General features: G+C 31.8%; 1 protein-coding gene across 1 annotated transcript; it reads left to right on the forward strand.

Annotated features, from left to right (window-relative positions):
• The first annotated feature begins 12,527 nt into the window (after positions 1–12,527).
• Positions 12,528–13,719, forward strand: LOC142641041 (ethylene-responsive transcription factor ERF027-like). The gene has a single exon (XM_075815398.1). The coding sequence runs from the start codon at positions 12,728–12,730 to the stop codon at positions 13,439–13,441; it is 714 nt and encodes a 237-aa protein (XP_075671513.1). The 5' UTR covers positions 12,528–12,727; the 3' UTR covers positions 13,442–13,719.
• Positions 13,720–19,850: the final 6,131 nt, after the last annotated feature.

Genomic DNA, 19,850 nt, shown 5'->3' on the forward strand with positions numbered 1-19,850 from the left:
ATACGCTCTCACTTTATTTCTCTCATCTCTTTCTCTTTCTTTTTATTTTTTCATTTTCACACTTCTCTTCCCTAATAAACTCTAGCCGCTTTCTCTAATATTTTGTTATTATTTTTCTCTTTGTACACATCTAATTTCAGATTTTGAGAAGTTTTTCTTTTCTGTAGAATAAAATTTCAGTCATTCTAATAAAAAAAATAATGTAGTGTTTGTAATTATTTTTAATAAAAATGGTAAAATTTTCTTCCCTTTTTTTATTTGAGGAATCAAACTATTATCCAGTTTAATTGAAATAATTTCATTTAGTCTCTATAAAAAAAATTCAAGTCAATTGAATTTGCCAACCGGCTTAACCAGCCAAGTTGAAATTGTTAGAATTTTCAACCAACCCTCTAGATTTATAGATTGGTGAGTCGGCGACGGATTGGAATTTTTCCAACCCACCATTGGCAGGTTGGTTATAAATATTGCCCTCCATCCACCCGTCCCAACCCATGCACACCCCTACTACCCATTATTACTAGAATAATTATAAGTTTTCATTACCTAATCACTTGTGAAACACGTGGTTTTGTTAATTTGTATTACATATTTCTTGTAGTTTACACTTTAAAATTTTGGTTCAATTTATTTATTTTAGATTTTTTGTTGCTTGTTCATGATCTCCTATTGTGGCTAGTTAAATGAAGAGTAATTTGTATTATTGAATTTAGATTCAACTGATAACATGTTTACAATAATAATTAAACAATCTCTCCCCCTTTATTTTGTGTGTGTCATGATTTAAGGATTTGAGATCCAAATTTAGTATCTTAAATTTAGATGGACTAAGATTTTTTGTTTGTTTTTTTTTTAATAGATACGATAATATTTCAAACTTATATCATCCGTTACATATTAATTATTCTTTATTATTAGGTCAAGAGACTAACTAGTTCTTTGTGTGGGTGAGATTTGAATTTTAGATCTTTTATACAATAACTAAAGACTTAACTTTTTTTAATATAAACAAAGACAATGTGGCAATTCACTGTTAGTTATGCTAATATTTTTCATCCACTAATTAACTGTAGGGATTGTTTTAATATAATATCAAAAGGTTATGGACTATAAAAAATCAAAAAAAAAAATTTGAGAATGTATTAAAAATCAAATTGATACATGATGTAGACATTAAGAACCAAAATAGTAATTTACTTTACCCTTTATGGGCTAGAATCTAAAATAATAATAATAAACCGAATATCTATGGGCTTAAAAAATACATATTTGGGCTTTAAAAAAAAAACCAAATAGATATGTTGTTGTTTTTTCTAAAACAAAATTAAGAACAACCCAAATCCAAACTTTAAATGGGCTTTAAATATATGTATCTTCTTTTAATCTTTTTTTTTTTTAAACCACAAAATTAAGAAAAATCCAAATCCAAAATCGGAATTGATACTTTTCCGCTTTGGTAGCTAATACCCAACTAACCCAACCTCTCAGTTTCTCCTTAGCCAATTGCCAGTTTGCCGCCCATAATTCTGTTCCCTATTTTCCCAAACCCACTGTACCATTTCCTTACTTTCAGGCAATGTGATAAACTCTGGCAGTGACAGGCCTCTAGCTGACACTGACAACAGAAGTTTCCCAAACCAAAATACAAAAATTTGCAAAAAGAAAGAAGCCCATCCGATTCCAATTAACAAAGCACCAATCATAATCTTCCAATTGCATAAAAAAAGCTTAAAAAACAACCCCAACATTTCCATGGAGAGAGATATTAGAGATATGAGTAGCAGGAAGAGAGTTTTGGCAGTGGGAGGCACTGGCTATTTGGGACAACACCCATTGCAAGGCTTTTCAGAGATCTAAGGCAACTCATGTTGGTGGTAGCGTGTTTCAAATACTTTTATTATTATTTATTTTTTAGTCATTGAGAATATATGTGTATAATAGTTGTTGGACCATTATGAAAAAAATAGTTGTTGGGCCATTATGAAAAAATACTTTTATTATTATTTATTTTTTGTCATTGAGAATATATGAGTATAATAGTCGTTGGGCCATTATGAAAAAAATAGTCGTGTTGGATAATAATGGATAATATAGTTGTTAGGTTTTTATGGGTCATTATTAACCAATAACTATAGACTTATCATTCTCATAAATAGCCCATATAATATTCATCATCTTTCCTATAAGGCTATTTTATTATTCTATATTTTAAATGATAAAATTTAAGTACAATACTCAGCTACTGTTTCTTGGATTCTCTTTTTAATACTTAGCCATATGGTTTTTTTCTTCATGGGATGAAAGTGCATTTTTAGTTAAGTACAACAATATTGTTGAATCTTAAGAAAAGAAATTTAAGCAACAACACTTAAGTATTGTACCTAAGTTTTGTCTTATTTCAAAATATATTATTTATGTTCTCTTTTTCTCTTACATATTTTTTTACAATTTATATTTGTTATAAGGAAAGATAAAAATGTTGTTTTTGAACCTTCCTAAGTGGAAGTGTGTCAATCACTAAGGTTGACTCTATAGCTTTATTCTAGGGAGTTGTTTGGCTAAGAGAATTAGTCGCACCAAGTTTTACTCTGAGTGGCACGAATCAACCTTTAAGAACAACACTTTTACGGCGTAATTCTATAGCACTGTAAGACTGTTCCTCTATATAAATATATATATTTGTTCTTGCTAATTTGCATTCTAGATAAAATACTTGAGATAATTAATATTTGTTGTACGAGAAATGATATGTCCACAATATTTTCACAACATTTTTACAACAAATCCTAAGTGGAAGGTTGTTACTGATTGTTATTATTGGGGCAAAAAAGTAATATTCGTGTTAAGTTCAAATTTGAACCAATAACAACTAACCACCTGTGATTTGTTGTGAAAATGTTATGAAAATATTGTGAACGTAACACCTCCGTTGTTGTATTAAACTTGTTTATTATATGATATATTTCCAACTCCCGATATGTATATGATCTTGCATTCACCTACCACTCTAACCTTCCTCAACCACTGCTTGATGCCATTCCTCATTTGCTTGCTTTCCATGTTGATTTGAAAACTGGGCAAGGAATATTTGATGCCAAATCACACTCATTTGGCCAGGTCTGTTCCGTTTTCACCCAAAACAGCAACTACGTTCACTATTGTTTTTTTCACTTTTGATTGTTGAATTGCAAACTAGAGAAAGTTATTATTTTGGTTTGTGGGTGTTTTGTTCATAATGTGGTCTAGGAGATCTTTTTTTTAAAAAGAAAAATAGAAATAGATTATGGGCATTTTCTGCATGCTGCATTATGCGTTTAAAAGTGCACTAGAAACAAACAACTCAAGGTGCCTGTACCTGGGCGAAAATTATATCTTATACCCGGCATATATGCCGGGTCAGGATATACCGGCTCGTACCTAGGAATCTTTTTTAGTCCTTTTTATGGATTCTATTGATTCATGCCGCTTTTCTTTTTTGGCCCCATGAAATTTATTGGAAATAAGGAAAGTAGTATAACTGAATTGCTATCTTCTTTTTTCACATTGTCAAGTTCAGAATTGAAAATAATATAGGGAAATATTAACGAACACCGTACTGTGCTTGTTAAGATTTTCAAATTGAATCTTAATAAAAATGACAAAAAATTATTAAAAGAATTGCCAAAAAAAATAAAAAATTGCAAAAAAATGATCAAAAAACTAAAAAAGTAAAATAAATTTTATAAAAAGCTACAAAAAATGTTGTTAACGATGCCGTTAACACAACCTTACAACTTTTAGTTATCACATATGGAGGTCCATATGTCTTTAGCCATTAGTGGTCTAGGCAGAATTCAGAAAATCTGAAATGGTAAAAAGCTTCGTCTGCTGACACTTAACATAAATGCGAAGTGAATCTAATTTACTGTTTCTGGTTAAAAAGAAGAAGAAGAATAGTAGATTTTTAAATTTTAAATACAGATGAACTTCTATCTGTGTTTCAAGTGCTGACAAGTATGACATGCATTCACTTGTCAACTCATCAAGGTAAGTACTGCTGCAATTACTGTAGAAAATAAAAGTAGATAATGTAATTACTATTAATTGTTATGTATCCTTATTGTTTGTATATATGGATTTTCATGTTTTAATTTTTGATGAATTCAGTTAATGTATACCATTGGAGTATATATTAATAATCTATTTTAGTCATTTTTTTATTTATCAATAAAAAGTTTTTTAAAATAATTTATTCATGTGTGTATACTTTAATAGCCTGTTTGGAAGTCAAAAATAGGAGGGAGTAGAGTAAAGGGAAGGAGAGTAATTCAATTACCTTGTTTGTAAGTTTTTTAAGGAATGAGGGAAAGGGATTTGGAGGAGTTTGGAGAGGGTTTCAACTACCTCTAACCCCTCATTTTTAATTCCCCAAAATTGGAGAGATTTAGAAGGAGAATAGAGTAGATAAATTATTGACAAAATAAATTCCCCAATTTACCCTTTCTAAATTAACAAAATTACAAACTGGTTATATAATTAATACTTGTTTGTTTCCTAAGAAAATTTAAGGTGAATGAAAAAAAAAATTGAACCCAAATGGTTTAACACTACAAATGACAAATCTTCTCAGTGTTTTCTTACCAACCAAACACAATTTCTCAACAACCAAACACAACAAATTTAGTATCTTTACAGTTTCTATCCAATATTTTCTTAGCAACCAAACAGAAAAGAGAAACCCAACCGGACTGTGCTACCTAACAATCACTGGGATCGAGTTCAGAGCCACAGTCAAGCAAGAGTGAAACGACGTCGGTGAGTCCATTGTAGGCTGCGACGTGGAGAGCCGTGTGATCGTCGCTGTCCTTGAAGTTGACGCCGGAGAAAGTGAGAGAGAAACGTCGAGAGAAAGTGAGAGAGAGTGAGTCGTTGTTCGCCGGAGAAGTTGACCGTTGCTGTTCGCCGAGTACATCAACCTTACTTCTAGATCGATTGGTCTCTCCACATCATCGGTCGGAGCCATCCTGGTTTGCCCAGAGCCATGTTTGATCGATTGGTCTCTCCACGTCAAGCTCGTCGAGCTCCAGAGCTACTCCACCTTGATCAAACCGGCCGATCTCTCTCTCATCTCCACCTTGTTTGGTTGCTCAGAAAATTTTGAATTCTAATTTTACTTTTTGGATGTCATATAGCTTTTTATTTGGTTGGTGAGAAATGGGAGGAGGCTTTAGAAATTTATGAAGGATTTTTATTTTTTTATAATTTTTTTGAGGTAAAAAAATTATTTTATAATAGTTAATAGTAATTTTATACTTTTATTAGTGTTTTTTTTTTTGTTAGAGTATATTAGTGTTATTTGATAGGATGAGAATGTTGATTAAATAATTATTTAATCTAACAAATTAATCATAGACTAATATTGCAAGTTTATTTTCAAATAGGGGTAAATTTGTCTATTTAAATCATTTCCTTTCATTTTTATCCTAATTTTTAAAACATCCAAATAAGAGGAAGTGCTAATTACTCCATTCCCCCTTACGAATTTTAAAAACATCCAAACGAGGTGGAGGATAACCATTCTCCTCTACTCTACTCTCCTCTCCTCTACTCTCCTCCCTCTCTAAACTTCTAAACAGGCCATAAGGACATACGTTTGTAAAACCCAATTTTTATTAGTATTATTTTTATATCTATAAATAATAAATACTTAAAATATATGAAGGGTTGAAAATCACAATAAGTATATAAAAACTAGAGTTTTTCTTTGCATACATTTTACCCTGCTGAAGTCACTTTGGAAATGTTCTGCACTGTCTTGAACTCCTTTTCACAAATTAATAAAATATTGATATAGCTTAAAAAGTGATAATTGTTACAAACACAAAACACACAATATCTACAATCTAAATGTATTAATAGAAATTGATTGGAGAGAGAGATTTCGGTGTATGTTGTTATCAACAACTCGGCAACACCTCTAAAATTTTGCCTGCGAAAATGAGTAATTGCACCCCATTTGATTAAGTTAGGTTAGGAAATTTATGTATGTTGTTGATAACAATGTTAACATCATGTTTTAAAATTTTTGTAGCGGAAGCCCTAATTTTGTAACTAGAAAATTTGTGCCTAGTTTTTGTAAAGTAAATTAGTTTTTTTTTTAATTAAAAAAGAAGAAAAAAAAGAAGAAGGAAGCTACAAAATTAGAATCTACATCTCATAAACTTTCGGCCAACAATAGATTTTTTTTGTTTTGTTTTGTTTTTTATATGTTGGATAAGAATTGAGAGAGATGTGAATAATCAAAGTTTTGGAAAATTAGGATTCTAAGAGTAGAGGATGACCCTTTAGAACTACACCCGTGATCTCTTGGACAAGAGAGACTGGGATCCACCCCACCCATGTCAAGACTCAAGATGACCAAGTGGTTGACCTATTTAGGTTTGTAAATTCTTGATAGATTTTAATATGTTTTTTCTACAACAATTGTCACTTTTTGGTTTCTCAAAACCCACTTAGATTTCTTAAAGTTTGATTGGAGGTGAAATAGGAAAAATAAAAAGGAAATGAGAGAAAATAGGTTTTGACTCTTTTGAGATTGGTTGGTAAAGAGAGAAAGTCAGATGAATTTTTGGTGACACTCAAATATTTTATCCCCTAGACTCACCAAAAACATATCTTTTCAAAACGAAGGAAAAACTTGGTTATTGCTCCTACCAAATACCAATTGCTTTGACAAAATTAACCACATTCTTTAACTATATTCGCGTTACAATCTTCATCTTGTTTCCATCAATCTTTGTCTTTTTCTTCATTTGTTTGTCTTTATTTTTATTTTCAATTTATCTGTTTGGATATTACTTATTATTAAAAATTAAAAATACTATAACAAAATAATTTTTAAATATATAAATAATGTCGTAAGATTCAGTTTTAATAAAAAAATTTCACAAACCCATATTTATGAATTTCATAAATAATGCATAGGACCCACACAAAAACGCAATTCCTGCCGCGGAACGCTGTCCAATCCAACGCTTAGTCACGTTAATCTTTGTCTTTTTCTTCGTTTGTTTGTCTCTGGGCAAAATAACATGTTGCCTCGTGCCGCCGATATTTTAGTTACTTCTTTTTCTTTTTTCTTTTTTAACTGGACATGGTTGGGTATTTTTTTTTTCTTTGCCTTTTATTTTTTAATTGGGCATGGTTTTTGTTTTATTAAACTTGGTGAGATTTTTTTATTGATTACTTGTTTATTTTTTAATTGATCACAAATTTTTTTAACAGAGGCATATGAGTCAATTTATACTGATTTTATTTTTTATTTTTTTTTCTTTTCAACTAAATAAATAAGTTTTTTTTATATTTGCTACTTAAAATTTATCACTTAGAATTTATTATAAAAATATCATGAACATAATATTTCTTTATATTTTATGGTTGATTCACAAACAAAGTAATGCTTTTTTCACAATAATTTCACAACAAATTAACAAGTATTTAGTATATACACTTAAAAATATGTGTTTTGTTGTTTAAAAATATGTGTTTTGTTGTTTAAAAATATGTATGAAAATAATTGTGGGTAAAAAAATATATCAAAATACATACAAGTATTTTTTTTTTTTTTTAAATATACCAAACAGGGTCTTATACTTGAAGCATACTGGGAAGCATGTCGGTTCAGACACAAAACTGAAATTAATTTTATACCCGTCAACAACTTCGCACTATTAGGATTTAAAATATTGTTCGCTGGTGCCTGGTGGCATATTGCTATTTGTGCCGCGTGGCCATCGCCATCGTCGAAACCTCCTCAACGGCCACTGGAATTTCATCAAATCATCGTCAGCTATAGCTTGTTCTTAGTTTTGGGTCTCAAATTCAAAGCCATATATAGTACCAAGCTCGAGTTTCAGAGGAAGAAGGACCGGTTGAAGAGAGAGCTCTCCAAGTCATTTTCCCTCAGTTTCGGGTTACGTACTATCAGCTCACTGCCCATCTTTCAGGTATTTTTTTGCTACTGGGTGTTTGATAAATTGACTGAGATAACTGAAGATTAATGTATTTTGGGGAAAATTATTTGGCTGAAGGTGTGGATTTTGTGAAAGCGTTTTGGGAAGCAACCAAATTATAATAAATAAATAAAAACACACAAATCAAAGAGAATCATAAAACCATCGGAAAAAAAAAATGCAAATCTCCAGGATATCAAACAAAACATCAGATCTGATGAAACCCACCAAAACAAACAAAAAAAAATCCATGAAAACCACAAAAGAAATCACCTTGTGTAGCTCTTTGAAGACCAGTAAGAGACTCTGATTCCAAACTATAGGGGTTTGTGCCCTTATTGACCCCACTCGCAAGGCAATGGAACCGTTATATATATGCTGCAAGCCATGTTTACGCAGTCAACGTGGGATGATATCCTCCACATCCAAATTGGCCCAGACTCTCAGTCAAAGTAGTGTATCATGTGGCTCTTCGGATGTCAGCTAGGGAGGACAAGAGTTTATGGAATATGGAATAAACTATAGAAGCTGCATATTCCTCCGAAAGTCCGTAATTTTGTGTGGCGGGCGTGCTCAGATATTCTACCTACCTGAGCCAACCTTTTTCGTCAAAAGGTCCCGCTTGATCCTCAATGCACAGTATGTGGATCGGGACTGTGAAACGGCTGGTCATATCCTGCGGGAATGTCCATATATTGCCACGTAATGTTTGGGCATTCGTACATGGAAAGCTGCAAAAGTGTGGGGGCGGTTGTACAAAGTTTCTTTCACTTATCACGAAAATGGTGGAAAACCCTATCGGGAAAGATCTGAAGTTATGACCAACGATGGCATGGTCCATTTGGAATACTAGAAACTGATTTCACTTTGAAGCAACTCAAACTCACCTAATGAGATACTTAAAAGGAGCTACGACATTCTGGGAGGACTACCAAAGGCTAGCTTGAAGCTTACCCCTTGCTAATAAAACTTGAATCATATCGTGAATCGATTTATGATTTTTTTGTATAATGTATCATGAGATATTCAAACATCTAATATAATTATATTAAAAAATTATATATATTTATAGGGTTTTACTAATATATGCCCTGAGATTATATTAATAAGCTAGTTTAGGAAAGTTTTTATTGAAAAATGAAAAAGTTATCAACTTTTTTTATAGTTTTTTTAATTTCTTATAAAATATTTTTAAAAATGGATGGCTTAATGTGTGCCCTTAAGATACACATTAACCGGACCCATATAAATATATAAATAAAGTATATTTATTATAAATTCATAAATATGAAAGTGAATCGTCAAGTGTATAGTCTAAATTTTGTAAGAGAAAGAGAATAGAGGGAAAAATCTCAAGTATATGTTATTTTATTGGACTCAATTAAGTATCCCTATAATTTTGTGTTAAAAGAGAGTCCAACAACTCGTTTAAATAAAATAAAACCACAAATTTTAATAATAATAAAAAAACTTATTTTAAACCCGCATGTGTATATATCATACTATAGATACGATTCAACGACACGATATGATTCATATGATATGCACCTATATATTGAACGATTCGTAGGCACTTTCGATATGCCCTTACAATACGCCCTTACAAACATAGATTTTTGTACACATTATGATTTAGTATACTTTCTATCTTTACAGTCAAGAAAGAAATGAAATTTGATTTTTTTAAAGAAGAATGACCTCAAAACATTATTGAAAGAAAAATTAGTCATAATTGGCTACAAGAACATCATGAAGGCGGGAGGGAACATCCTCCATCCACACCGATAAAACTATAACATGTCTAATATGTTTAGCAAATTGTGAGCTACTATATCACCTATTCTACGAGTATTAAAAAAAAACAATTGAAAGCCGCTATGGTAGGCTACACTGCTGCAAGGAGATGTTTGAAGCATGCCAAAGACTCATCTTCGTTGTTGAGATCATTAATAACTACCACAGGACCTCCCTCAAGAATTAAGGAAGAGAGGCCAAGGTCATGAGCAAAAAGGATAGCTTGAACTGCCGCCATAGCTTCAATGTCATCGGACATGGGAGGGAGAGGGACTTTCTTCAAGAGGGAAGCATGAACTAACCCTTGGTTGTCTTGAACTTCAACACCCAAACCTACCTCTTTTGGAAACTTTGAACACTGCTCCATCAAAATTAACTTTAAACAAAGGAGCATGAGGAGGAACCCACTGAGTCTGATTAGTAAATTGGGTAGAAGCATGAACCAATGCCATGTGGGAGTAACACTAATAAAATTTATAGAATCTAGGTAGTAGAGGGAATAATTTAAGGTATCGGTTAATCCTTTAAGCTTGTTCTAAGTTGGTTTCTACAGTACTGGATAGACCAAACTAGCATAGCAAACCACTCCAAATCTTTTCCATCCTCCTCAATATAGCGTATTAGATCCAAGAAGCCAGTGAAAGTTTTATTTTGCCGAAACAACAATGTTGGAGAAGAATTCCAAATCATAGTTACTAATTAAATATGTACCAAACCATTAGTTAAATTGTAAAACCCATGAATCAAAGCACTATTTGGAATGGTTTGGTGTAAAATACTGGATATGCAATCACCCATTATCAAACCGATGGATTGCAAGGGTTAATATTTTTAACTCGCGAATAAAAAAAAAATAATACTGTGTATATGTGAAAAAACTCAAAAAGATTGAACTAAACTACTAATGTCACTAAAGTTTGAAGTTATTGATTGTATTTGGAGATTTAAATAATTTTGTTAGGGTTTAATGATTAAGCTAAATAGTTATTTTGAATTTCTATGAGATATTGAGGTATGTTGTTTCAAGACTTTTGAACTATATAACTTGGTTATTGGATGATATATGTGAATGGTGTGTTTATTTTTTTATTTTCTCTAACTTTATGTCATATGATGTAATTTTTTTATTGTTATAATTTATTAATTTACCCAAATAGAGTATTTTTATTTAATTTTAGCTCCTTTTTAAAATTATAAAACATATTATTTGATTAATTAATGAACTTACAATTCAACCAATGAACTATGGGTTGAACCAATGAATCAATTATTTAGCCAAGTGATCCTCCGGTACGGTTTTGATATCTATGTTCCAAATAGGCGTGAGGTCTAGGCGAGACCAAATAGAATGTAAAACATCTTCTAAAGATTATTTACAGTTGTCACACTTGTTTTCAAAAAGGACTCTATGCCGACGCGAACTCTGTTTTACTGGGACAGCTTCCTTATTAGCTCTCCATGCTTATATATGAACTCACTTTTTTTTTCATGCTCTGTTACCCTATAATTGTGGCAAAAAGTTGTGAAAAATTTGATGATTCCACCATTTTGCTATCGCTGCTCCTAACACTGAAACAGGATCGGTCTGCCTCGTACCTATCAATCAAAATTAAAAAGTAGAGCTCTTCCTTTTCCATTCAGAAAAAAAAAAAAAGAAAAAAAAAAGAAAAGAAAGTAGAGCACTAGTGCACTAGACCTCAATAAAAAGTCGCAATGAGTATTCATACAACCTGCCAAAAGGTACAAATAATGGTAAGCATGACCTAGATGAATTATCGGCAATCGTTGTTATAATTGGATTTTATCCTTGATCAACATCGTTAAGCATATGTAAAACCCAAGATATTTTCAATGCACGAGAGAGAAATTGAGGAACTGATATGATGGTGGACCCAGTGGATCACGATCACAGCTAAGCCCGTCATTGAGTCTATTACGTGTACCCACTTTCAGCCACACAAAAATGATGTCGGACCAATAGCTTCAGCCACAAGTTTCCCACCCTTATGTCCCACCATTTCACTTCCTCTATTTCTTTTAATATATATGTTTACAATATCAACTTAAAAAATTTATTCTGTAGAAATTAAAATTTTATTATTAAAAGTATTATAGAAAAATATAAAAGTTAGTTGAAATAATACTGTGGGTTCATAAATAGTACTAAAAAGTAAAATTATTCATAAATAGTAGTAAAAATAAACTGAATAGTAAAATATTTTTAATTTTCCAATCTTATCCCAGCACATGTTATGTATATGTTTTGAGAAACATCTCCCTCGAAGATTTGAAACTTGGTTTTGCCTCCACTCTCGTACAAATTTTATACTCTTATAATTTATAAAACCCCCCAATAAATTAAAATAAAACACATAATAATGCAATCAATAAATGAAGAATCTTTAAGAAATTACATATATGTTAAGATTTTTATATAACTTAATTGGTTGATATGTTTTGGTATTTTTAACTTAGTATAAAATTACTCCATTCTTAAGTATTAAATTATTAATATACAAATTTTATTACATCAAATTTACAAATTAATGTGTCATATTAGTGATATTATTATTATTATTTGCTGATATTTTGATTTGGTAAAACTCTTAAGTAGATATTTGAACTATTTTTTTGCCGTTGATTGCACGCTAGTTTAACCTAATAAGTAAATATTTGAATTATTTATCAACGTTGATTGCACAGTAGTTTATGAACTCTATATAAGAAAATTTGGTGGTATAACCTATCACGCATTTTAATCACTTTTCTCTAGAATAAAACTTTAAAGAGACATTATTACAAACCTTTTTTTTTTTGGGGGTTAATTATTCTTACGTCCGTACTGAGCCCAAAAAATTATATGTAGGCCAATTGAACCCAAAAAAACAAAAAAAAAACAGATAAACAAAAAACAAAGAGGGTGGTCAACAGTACTAGGAAAAATGGCCAAGAATCCTTCTAACGTACGCCGAAACAACCCATATAGAACCGCTAATGTGCGCCGGGAGGAAACGACCCTGAACACTCATACCACAGCAACAATATCTACTTCAAGTTCTACAATCACCACCGCCACGTCACCGATATCTGTATCGGAAGGGTTTTCGGGTCAACCCGGATCGTCGCCCAGTAGTAGTAGTAGTAGTACCACTAAGCACAAGAAGTTTCGGGGCGCTCGGAGTCGAAGCGGCAAATGGGTATCCGAGATACGCCAGCCACGTAAAGCCACGCGCATTTGGCTCGGCACGTACCCGACGCAGGACATGGCGGCGACGGCGTATGACGTGGCGGCCTTGGCCCTGAAGGGCCCCGACACGGTGTTAAACTTCCCGGACTTGATTCTCTGGTACCCGATACCGCTTTCGACGTCGCCCGTTGACATACGCGCCGCTGCTGCGTGTGCTGCTGAGGCGATGATGGAAAGATCGTCGGAGAGTGGCAGTGCTTTTCACGGAGCGACACATCTTAGACGCAGTGACGAAGATTACTTCATTGACGAAGAAGAGTTGCTGAACATGCCCAGTTTGCTGGTCAATATGGCAGAAGGGATGCTCTTAACTCCGCCTAGGATTCAGTCAAAGTCGTCTTCTGATGAATCCGGTGGTGACGAAAATGGAGATGGAGATGGAGATGGGTTATGGAGTTACGCATATTAACTAAAACCTTATAGTGCGTGAAAAATCTCTGTACGCTTGTACTGAGTATTGTATATGTGTGTTTTGTTTTGTCTTGCTTTGTTTTGGTTTGTTTGTTCTTGTTCTTGTTTTTTGTTTTTTTTTTTTAAACTAGCTATTGGACGAACTTCGTCTATGTGCTGGGTATGTAAACTATGAACCAGTACAACATTGTTCGTGATTTTAGCTATAGCTAGAAGAATTAGATTGCTTGAGCTTCTAAATAGGATCTTTCTTGGTGGCTGGTTGTGTTTTGTGTATATCCGATATACCTTGTATTTTATGTTAAGGCACTTCTTTGATCCTATGTTTTGGTAAAGTCCAAAGAGACTTTGGATTGTTTTGACCTTTTTTTTTTTTTTTTCTTCTAGAGGTACCATATTTTCTTTATAGGATGGTATGGCACTACAAAGAATTTTCGTTTAAGAAACATAATTTATTATGATTGTCTTTTTGAGGCCATGGATTCTCAAAGACTTGTCTTTGAGATCTGTACCTCGGCGTTTTCTTTGTCTTCTTCTGATCATGTGTTGGCAGTAAGCCAAGCCTTGCACTCAAAACGCCTAAATATTTTAGCAAGAACATAAAGATGCTCAAAAGGGCCTAGCTAGTTAACTGAAACACTTTTAAGCATCCGAATCTTTGGGTTACTATGATCAAAAGTGTTTTTGTTAAAGATTGTGGGAGAGAAGAGGGAAAAAAAATAATAAAAAAAAAAAAAGGAAAGAGATATGCAAAAATTAGTTTTATATGATAATATTTGAACCATAAAAAAGCGCGGGAGAAATTACTCTGTGTACTACTACACCTTTTTCCACGTAAGAAGGTTCCAAAAGAGTTGGCCCATCTTACGTCAGGGCAAAAAGACAATGTACTTGATACCTTAATTGAAAATTTTCATGCAAAAAGAGGAATTATTTATTTATTTTTTTTGCACCAAGGTCGTGTGCATAAAAATCTCTCCATTGTAGACACCTCCTATATAGCCTTGCCAAATTAATTATTTCATTAGACCTTATAGATCTATTAGAACAGTGCTAAACAGGAAAAGTTTTCTTCTTTAAGCTAAACCAACAGACTAATTGTGCAAAACTGCAAATATAAAGAACTCCATTGTAGAAGAAATAAAGTGAGCTCGTTTTATGAAAAGTTCCAATTGCTAAGTATGAAACATATATGTAACCAGGATTACACTCTCTTATAGTTGTTCGTGCGTATATCCTATCATATACTTCACACCACCCCGGGCCCAAAAATAAAAAACCCAGCAGACTTTCTTGTTGTTATTCAAGCATATGGGTCCAAAAAAAAAAAATCCAGTGTTCACATCTTCGGATCTACCCCACATAAAAGAACGAGGTTGGGGGAGTAGTTAAAAATAATTAAAAAATAAAAATAAAAATAAAAAAACAAAACAAAACAAAAACAAAAACACTTTTTTTCCCTTAAAAAGTTCTTAACTTCTTATTAAATTTATATAATAAAAAAAAATCTTAACTTCTTATCCGTGAATAGTTAAATACCTGAACTTTTCCGCCTTCAATGGTCAAAATTTCCAGACAGAAGGAAAAAACTGTACCAAATATCAAGGACAAGCATTTTGAGCAAAAATTGTGCCAAATCTGAGTGACTATTCTTCTTCTTCTTCTTTTATAACAACACTGATTTTTCCAAGTTACTTTATTGCTGGGGATTTATGTATGACTATCTATTAAAGATATTTTGTAAAGTGGAGATTATTTAAGTGTTTTTTTGGATTAAAGTAAGATTATTTTTTTTTATGTTACACAGCTGTAATCTCTATAGAAATTAGTAAAAAAGTACTGTTTTTTTTTATATTATTATTTTTTGGTCACATGTTTGTATATAATATTTTAATGGAGATAGAAATATTGAGGCGGAGGAGGTCTGTCCGCCGTGGACTCAGTCTTAGTTTTGCGGTGGAACCGACAAGGGAGGTGGGTTTGTGTGGTGGCATGGTTCACTCCGGTGGAGTGTCAGTGTGGTTATTAATTAGGGAGTACTTTGTGAGTGGGTCTGGGTTTGGGTTTTACTTGGTTGGGATTATCTGCAACTTTCTTCTTTTTCTTTGTAATATTAAAAAGCTGCCTACCTGTCTAAGTTTAGAGCCATGTAAAGTTATAAAAATAAAATATGTCCACCTTAGCTTTTTGGGTCCACATAGTTAATTAAGCAAATTAAGGGGACAATAATGGAATGGCTGATTTGATTTTTTTAAAAAATTTATTAATATGTCAACAGTTATTGGCTCTTGGCTAATTCTCACCATCTTTGTCTCTATTCTTCTTTCCTCTTTAAATATTAAAGATTAAAATAAGACATTGATCAAATCCAGATATCAAACATATATATTTTTTAAATATGTCCACCTTGGCTTTTTGTATCCACATAGTTAATTAAGCAAATTAATGGGATAATAATGGAATGGCTGATTTGATTTTTTTTTTCTTAATTTATTAATATGTCAACAGTTATAGTGCTCTTGGCTATATTCTCACCATCTTTGTCTCTATTCTTCTTTCCACTTTAAAGATTAAAGATTAAAATAAGACATTGATCAAATTCCAAATATCAAACATATATATATTTTAATTTAAAAAATATATATGTTTGATCTTTTATGTTAGATTATTAAAAAGTCAAGTTAAAATATAATAATGTGTTAGTGAACAAACTTGTGAGAATGAGACTCAATTTCAATATTATATATATATATATATATATATGAATATATACTTATATAAATTGGAAATTTAATTGTTTAGTTTTGTAAATAAGTTCATAAGGTAGCAAAGTATTTTTGTAATTTTTGTAATACATTTTTTATATAGAATTAATCTTTGATAACATAAATATTCCATTTCATAAAACAATATAAGTTTGGTGAATCTAATTTTTATAAATTTATAGACAAAATTAAATTTACCTAACTAACTTATATATATATATATATATATATATATATGAATATATACTTATATAAATTGGAAATTTAATTGTTTAGTTTTGTAAATAAGTTCATAAGGTAGCAAAGTATTTTTGTAATTTTTGTAATACATTTTTTTATATAGAATTAATCTTTGATAACATAAATATTCCATTCCATAAAACAATATAAGTTTGGTGAATCTAATTTTTATAAATTTATAGACAAAATTAAATTTACCTAACAAACTCAAATACTTTAATATCAACTATAATTTAATTATCAATTATTAGCATAGACTTGTGTAGGGACACAATTTTTAGACCAAGCCCAAAATGTAAGGGATCTTGGCCAAGTGAACCCAATATAATAAATTTGTAGAGAGTGGGTCAAAGAGCTAGGCTTTAGTGCTTAGATAACAGTTAATATGGTTTTGGATGATGGGCCAACAAGAATTGAACCCGGTTTGTGCGAGAAAGTTGGTTCTCGGCACAGTCCGAGGAGTTTTGTTCTAGCATATATTGGATGACAATGGTTACAAGAGTTGTTGAGATTGCTATAGTGCTTTCTCTTCTCCTTTTTTCATCCCCCCTTCTCTGGGATCTCTACCCTTATTTATATTACATCTCTCCCTTCATCCTTACCCTACACGTGGACCACATGTGGACAATTGATGGTTGTCCCATCAGCCCCCTCTAAAAGTCTTCTGGGGTGGCTGTAAGGCTGCCATAATACTGTTCAAAGGTCACTTCCTTATTAATGCGGTGGTAGCAATTTTTCTTTAAATATTTTCGAGTCATTATCCCTCTTGTACGTTCATGATGCTCATTGCTATCATTAGAACTTCCTGGAAGGTCATCCTTGATCATTAGGATCTATACCAGATTTGCGTTTGGCTTTATCCGATGAGATAGTACTCCTCGGACTCGGACCACCCATGCTTCTCGGCCAAAACCACATGCTCTCGGCCAAATCCCAAAATCCATGACCCCACAACTTGTAAATGGGAAAAATTTGTAGTTGTGATGTTTACTATATATGTGGAAATAATAATTTAATGAAGTAACTCGTGAGCATATTTGAGTTTTTTCTATAAGAAAGTGAGGCTAGGTTGAACATATGATTTTGGGTGTGCATCTAACCCACCAATTCAATCCAACTTGATGCCTTAAGTTGGTTTTCCTGGATTGGTTTGTGTTGAAATTTTTTTTTTAAGTCTCAAGTTTGGGTTCTTTGTTTTTTCAACCTATTTGACCCAACATTACCTACCATATATATAAGTTTATCATATTACTCTTATTTTTAAGTTTTCAGCTTTATTTTTTTTTTGAGAAATAGTTTGGCAATATACGAAATTTAAATACAATTTAAACATTTTATGTGAACTGTAATTATTTATTGAAAATGAGTCTTTGAATAATTGATTAAAACCCAACTTTTTACTAGCATGAAACATATAAGTACAACTTAACGACCCAATCCGACACATGTGGATTGGATTAGGAATGTTGGATTGAAAAAACTCTCCAATCCAACCCGTGTACATGCCTACACATAATCTAGCTTAGTGATAAACTCGAACTCGACTAATATTCTAAATAACATAAAATGAATTAATATTGAACTTTCAAAACTTGACTCAATTAACAAGAGTTTTGCATCTAAGTAGCATTGTTTGTTCTTCTTTAGTAGAAAAATCAAGCTTTAAATCTCCTTTCTATTGTAGTAACTTTTGAATTATTAAAGAAGTAAATAAAAACCTCAACTCAACTTTCAATCTTTAGAGTCCTATTGAGTAGATTGAATTGGTATTATGTAAACTAAACTTTAGGTTCATTGATCCAAAATCCTCAGGGTCTATAACTAGGGACGGGGCCAGAACTTTGAGTAGGAGGGTGATTTTACTGTTGGTTATGTGCGGTGGTTTCAACTTCTACCTCTACTATTACTTAATTACTGATTTTTTTTTTTTTTGGGTAAGAACAAAATTTTTTTTGTTTAGAATTTTTTAAAGGGTACGATTGTTTATTTTGGATAAAATTGGTTGATTGGGGTTAATTTTTTTTTTTAATTTTACTATTGGTAATATTTGTTGTTGAGTTAATTTTTTTTGGGGCTTGTATATTTTGTTTTAGATTTTAGATCTATAAATTTTTTTATAATCACTAAAATGAGGAAAATACTAGAGTTACAAACTTTTTAATAAATTTATGAGGTTTTTTTTTTTATTTTGAGAAGGAAAAAAAAATTATGAGATAATAAGTGATTATTACTAAGTAAAAAAATGATATAAGTAATGACTCATATGCGAACCAATAAAAATTTGTTATTAAAACAATTGGTAAAGAAGTTTGTAAGTATAACATTACTCTTAAAATAATTAATAATATTATATAAGGAGAGTAAAATGTAATTTTATAAAATAAAATTGTTAAAATTAATAATAATAATAATAATATTAATTTTTAAAAATAGGGATCATTGCCCCTAGTCCAACAGTGGGCTCCGTCCCTACCTATAACACCTGACTAGAACAAAAATGTCGGATAAAGTCAGACTGTTCAAATTGTTTAGGCTGGGTTTCGATAGCAGTTGAAGCGGGCGTCTGCTTTTTTTATATGAGCCTCATGTTGTGTTTATAGAACTCATAAGTACAAAATTTAGCAAATATAATTTTAAAATTGGGTTTTATGGTAATTAATGGGACCGACGAAGTAAAACACGGACGAGATTGTTTCCACAGACGAACCTGACCGATTATCCGCGTCACTGACGAGAATGTTAAGACCATTCAATGCTGCCAATAATGTCCCGGACGGTTACAAGACCAGCTAGACGAACTGTTGAAAACGTATTAAATCCCATTGCTCAGCTGGAGATGTTATCAAGGGAGACATTAACACCACAATGGCTAGAATCCAGAGGGATATATATAAAGCTCTCACAACACCAATGCAAGGTACATACATAATCACAAGATATACTGAACTATTTTTTTGGTATTTTTGATTGTTTTCATCTTCCACACTAACTTTGGCATCGGAGGCGTTGTGGTAGGCATCACACCGGTGATCACTTGAGTGAGTTCTCGCTTCCGCCGCGACGCCGAAGTGTGACCGGCCATATTTGGACAAACTCATAATGACTAACGAACTTTTGCTTCATCAAAAATATTTATATATTTAAAAATAATTTTGTTATAGAATTTTTAACGATAAATTTTTAATTTCTAGTAATAAACAGTATCCAAACAGAAGCTTAGATTGGTTAATTAATAATAAAAATATTATTGTTATTATTATTTTTTGGCTGAAAAAATTCGAACTTATAGTCGTTGTGCATGACCTATAGCCACAAAAATGAACAGTACTACACTGAAGTACGCAGGATGTTTGACGATAATGACACACAAATAAATTAGAAAGAAATTTTGGTAATTAAGAT

Source organism: Castanea sativa, chromosome 6, assembly GCF_040712315.1.
Source record: "Castanea sativa cultivar Marrone di Chiusa Pesio chromosome 6, ASM4071231v1".
NCBI lineage: Eukaryota > Viridiplantae > Streptophyta > Magnoliopsida > Fagales > Fagaceae > Castanea > Castanea sativa.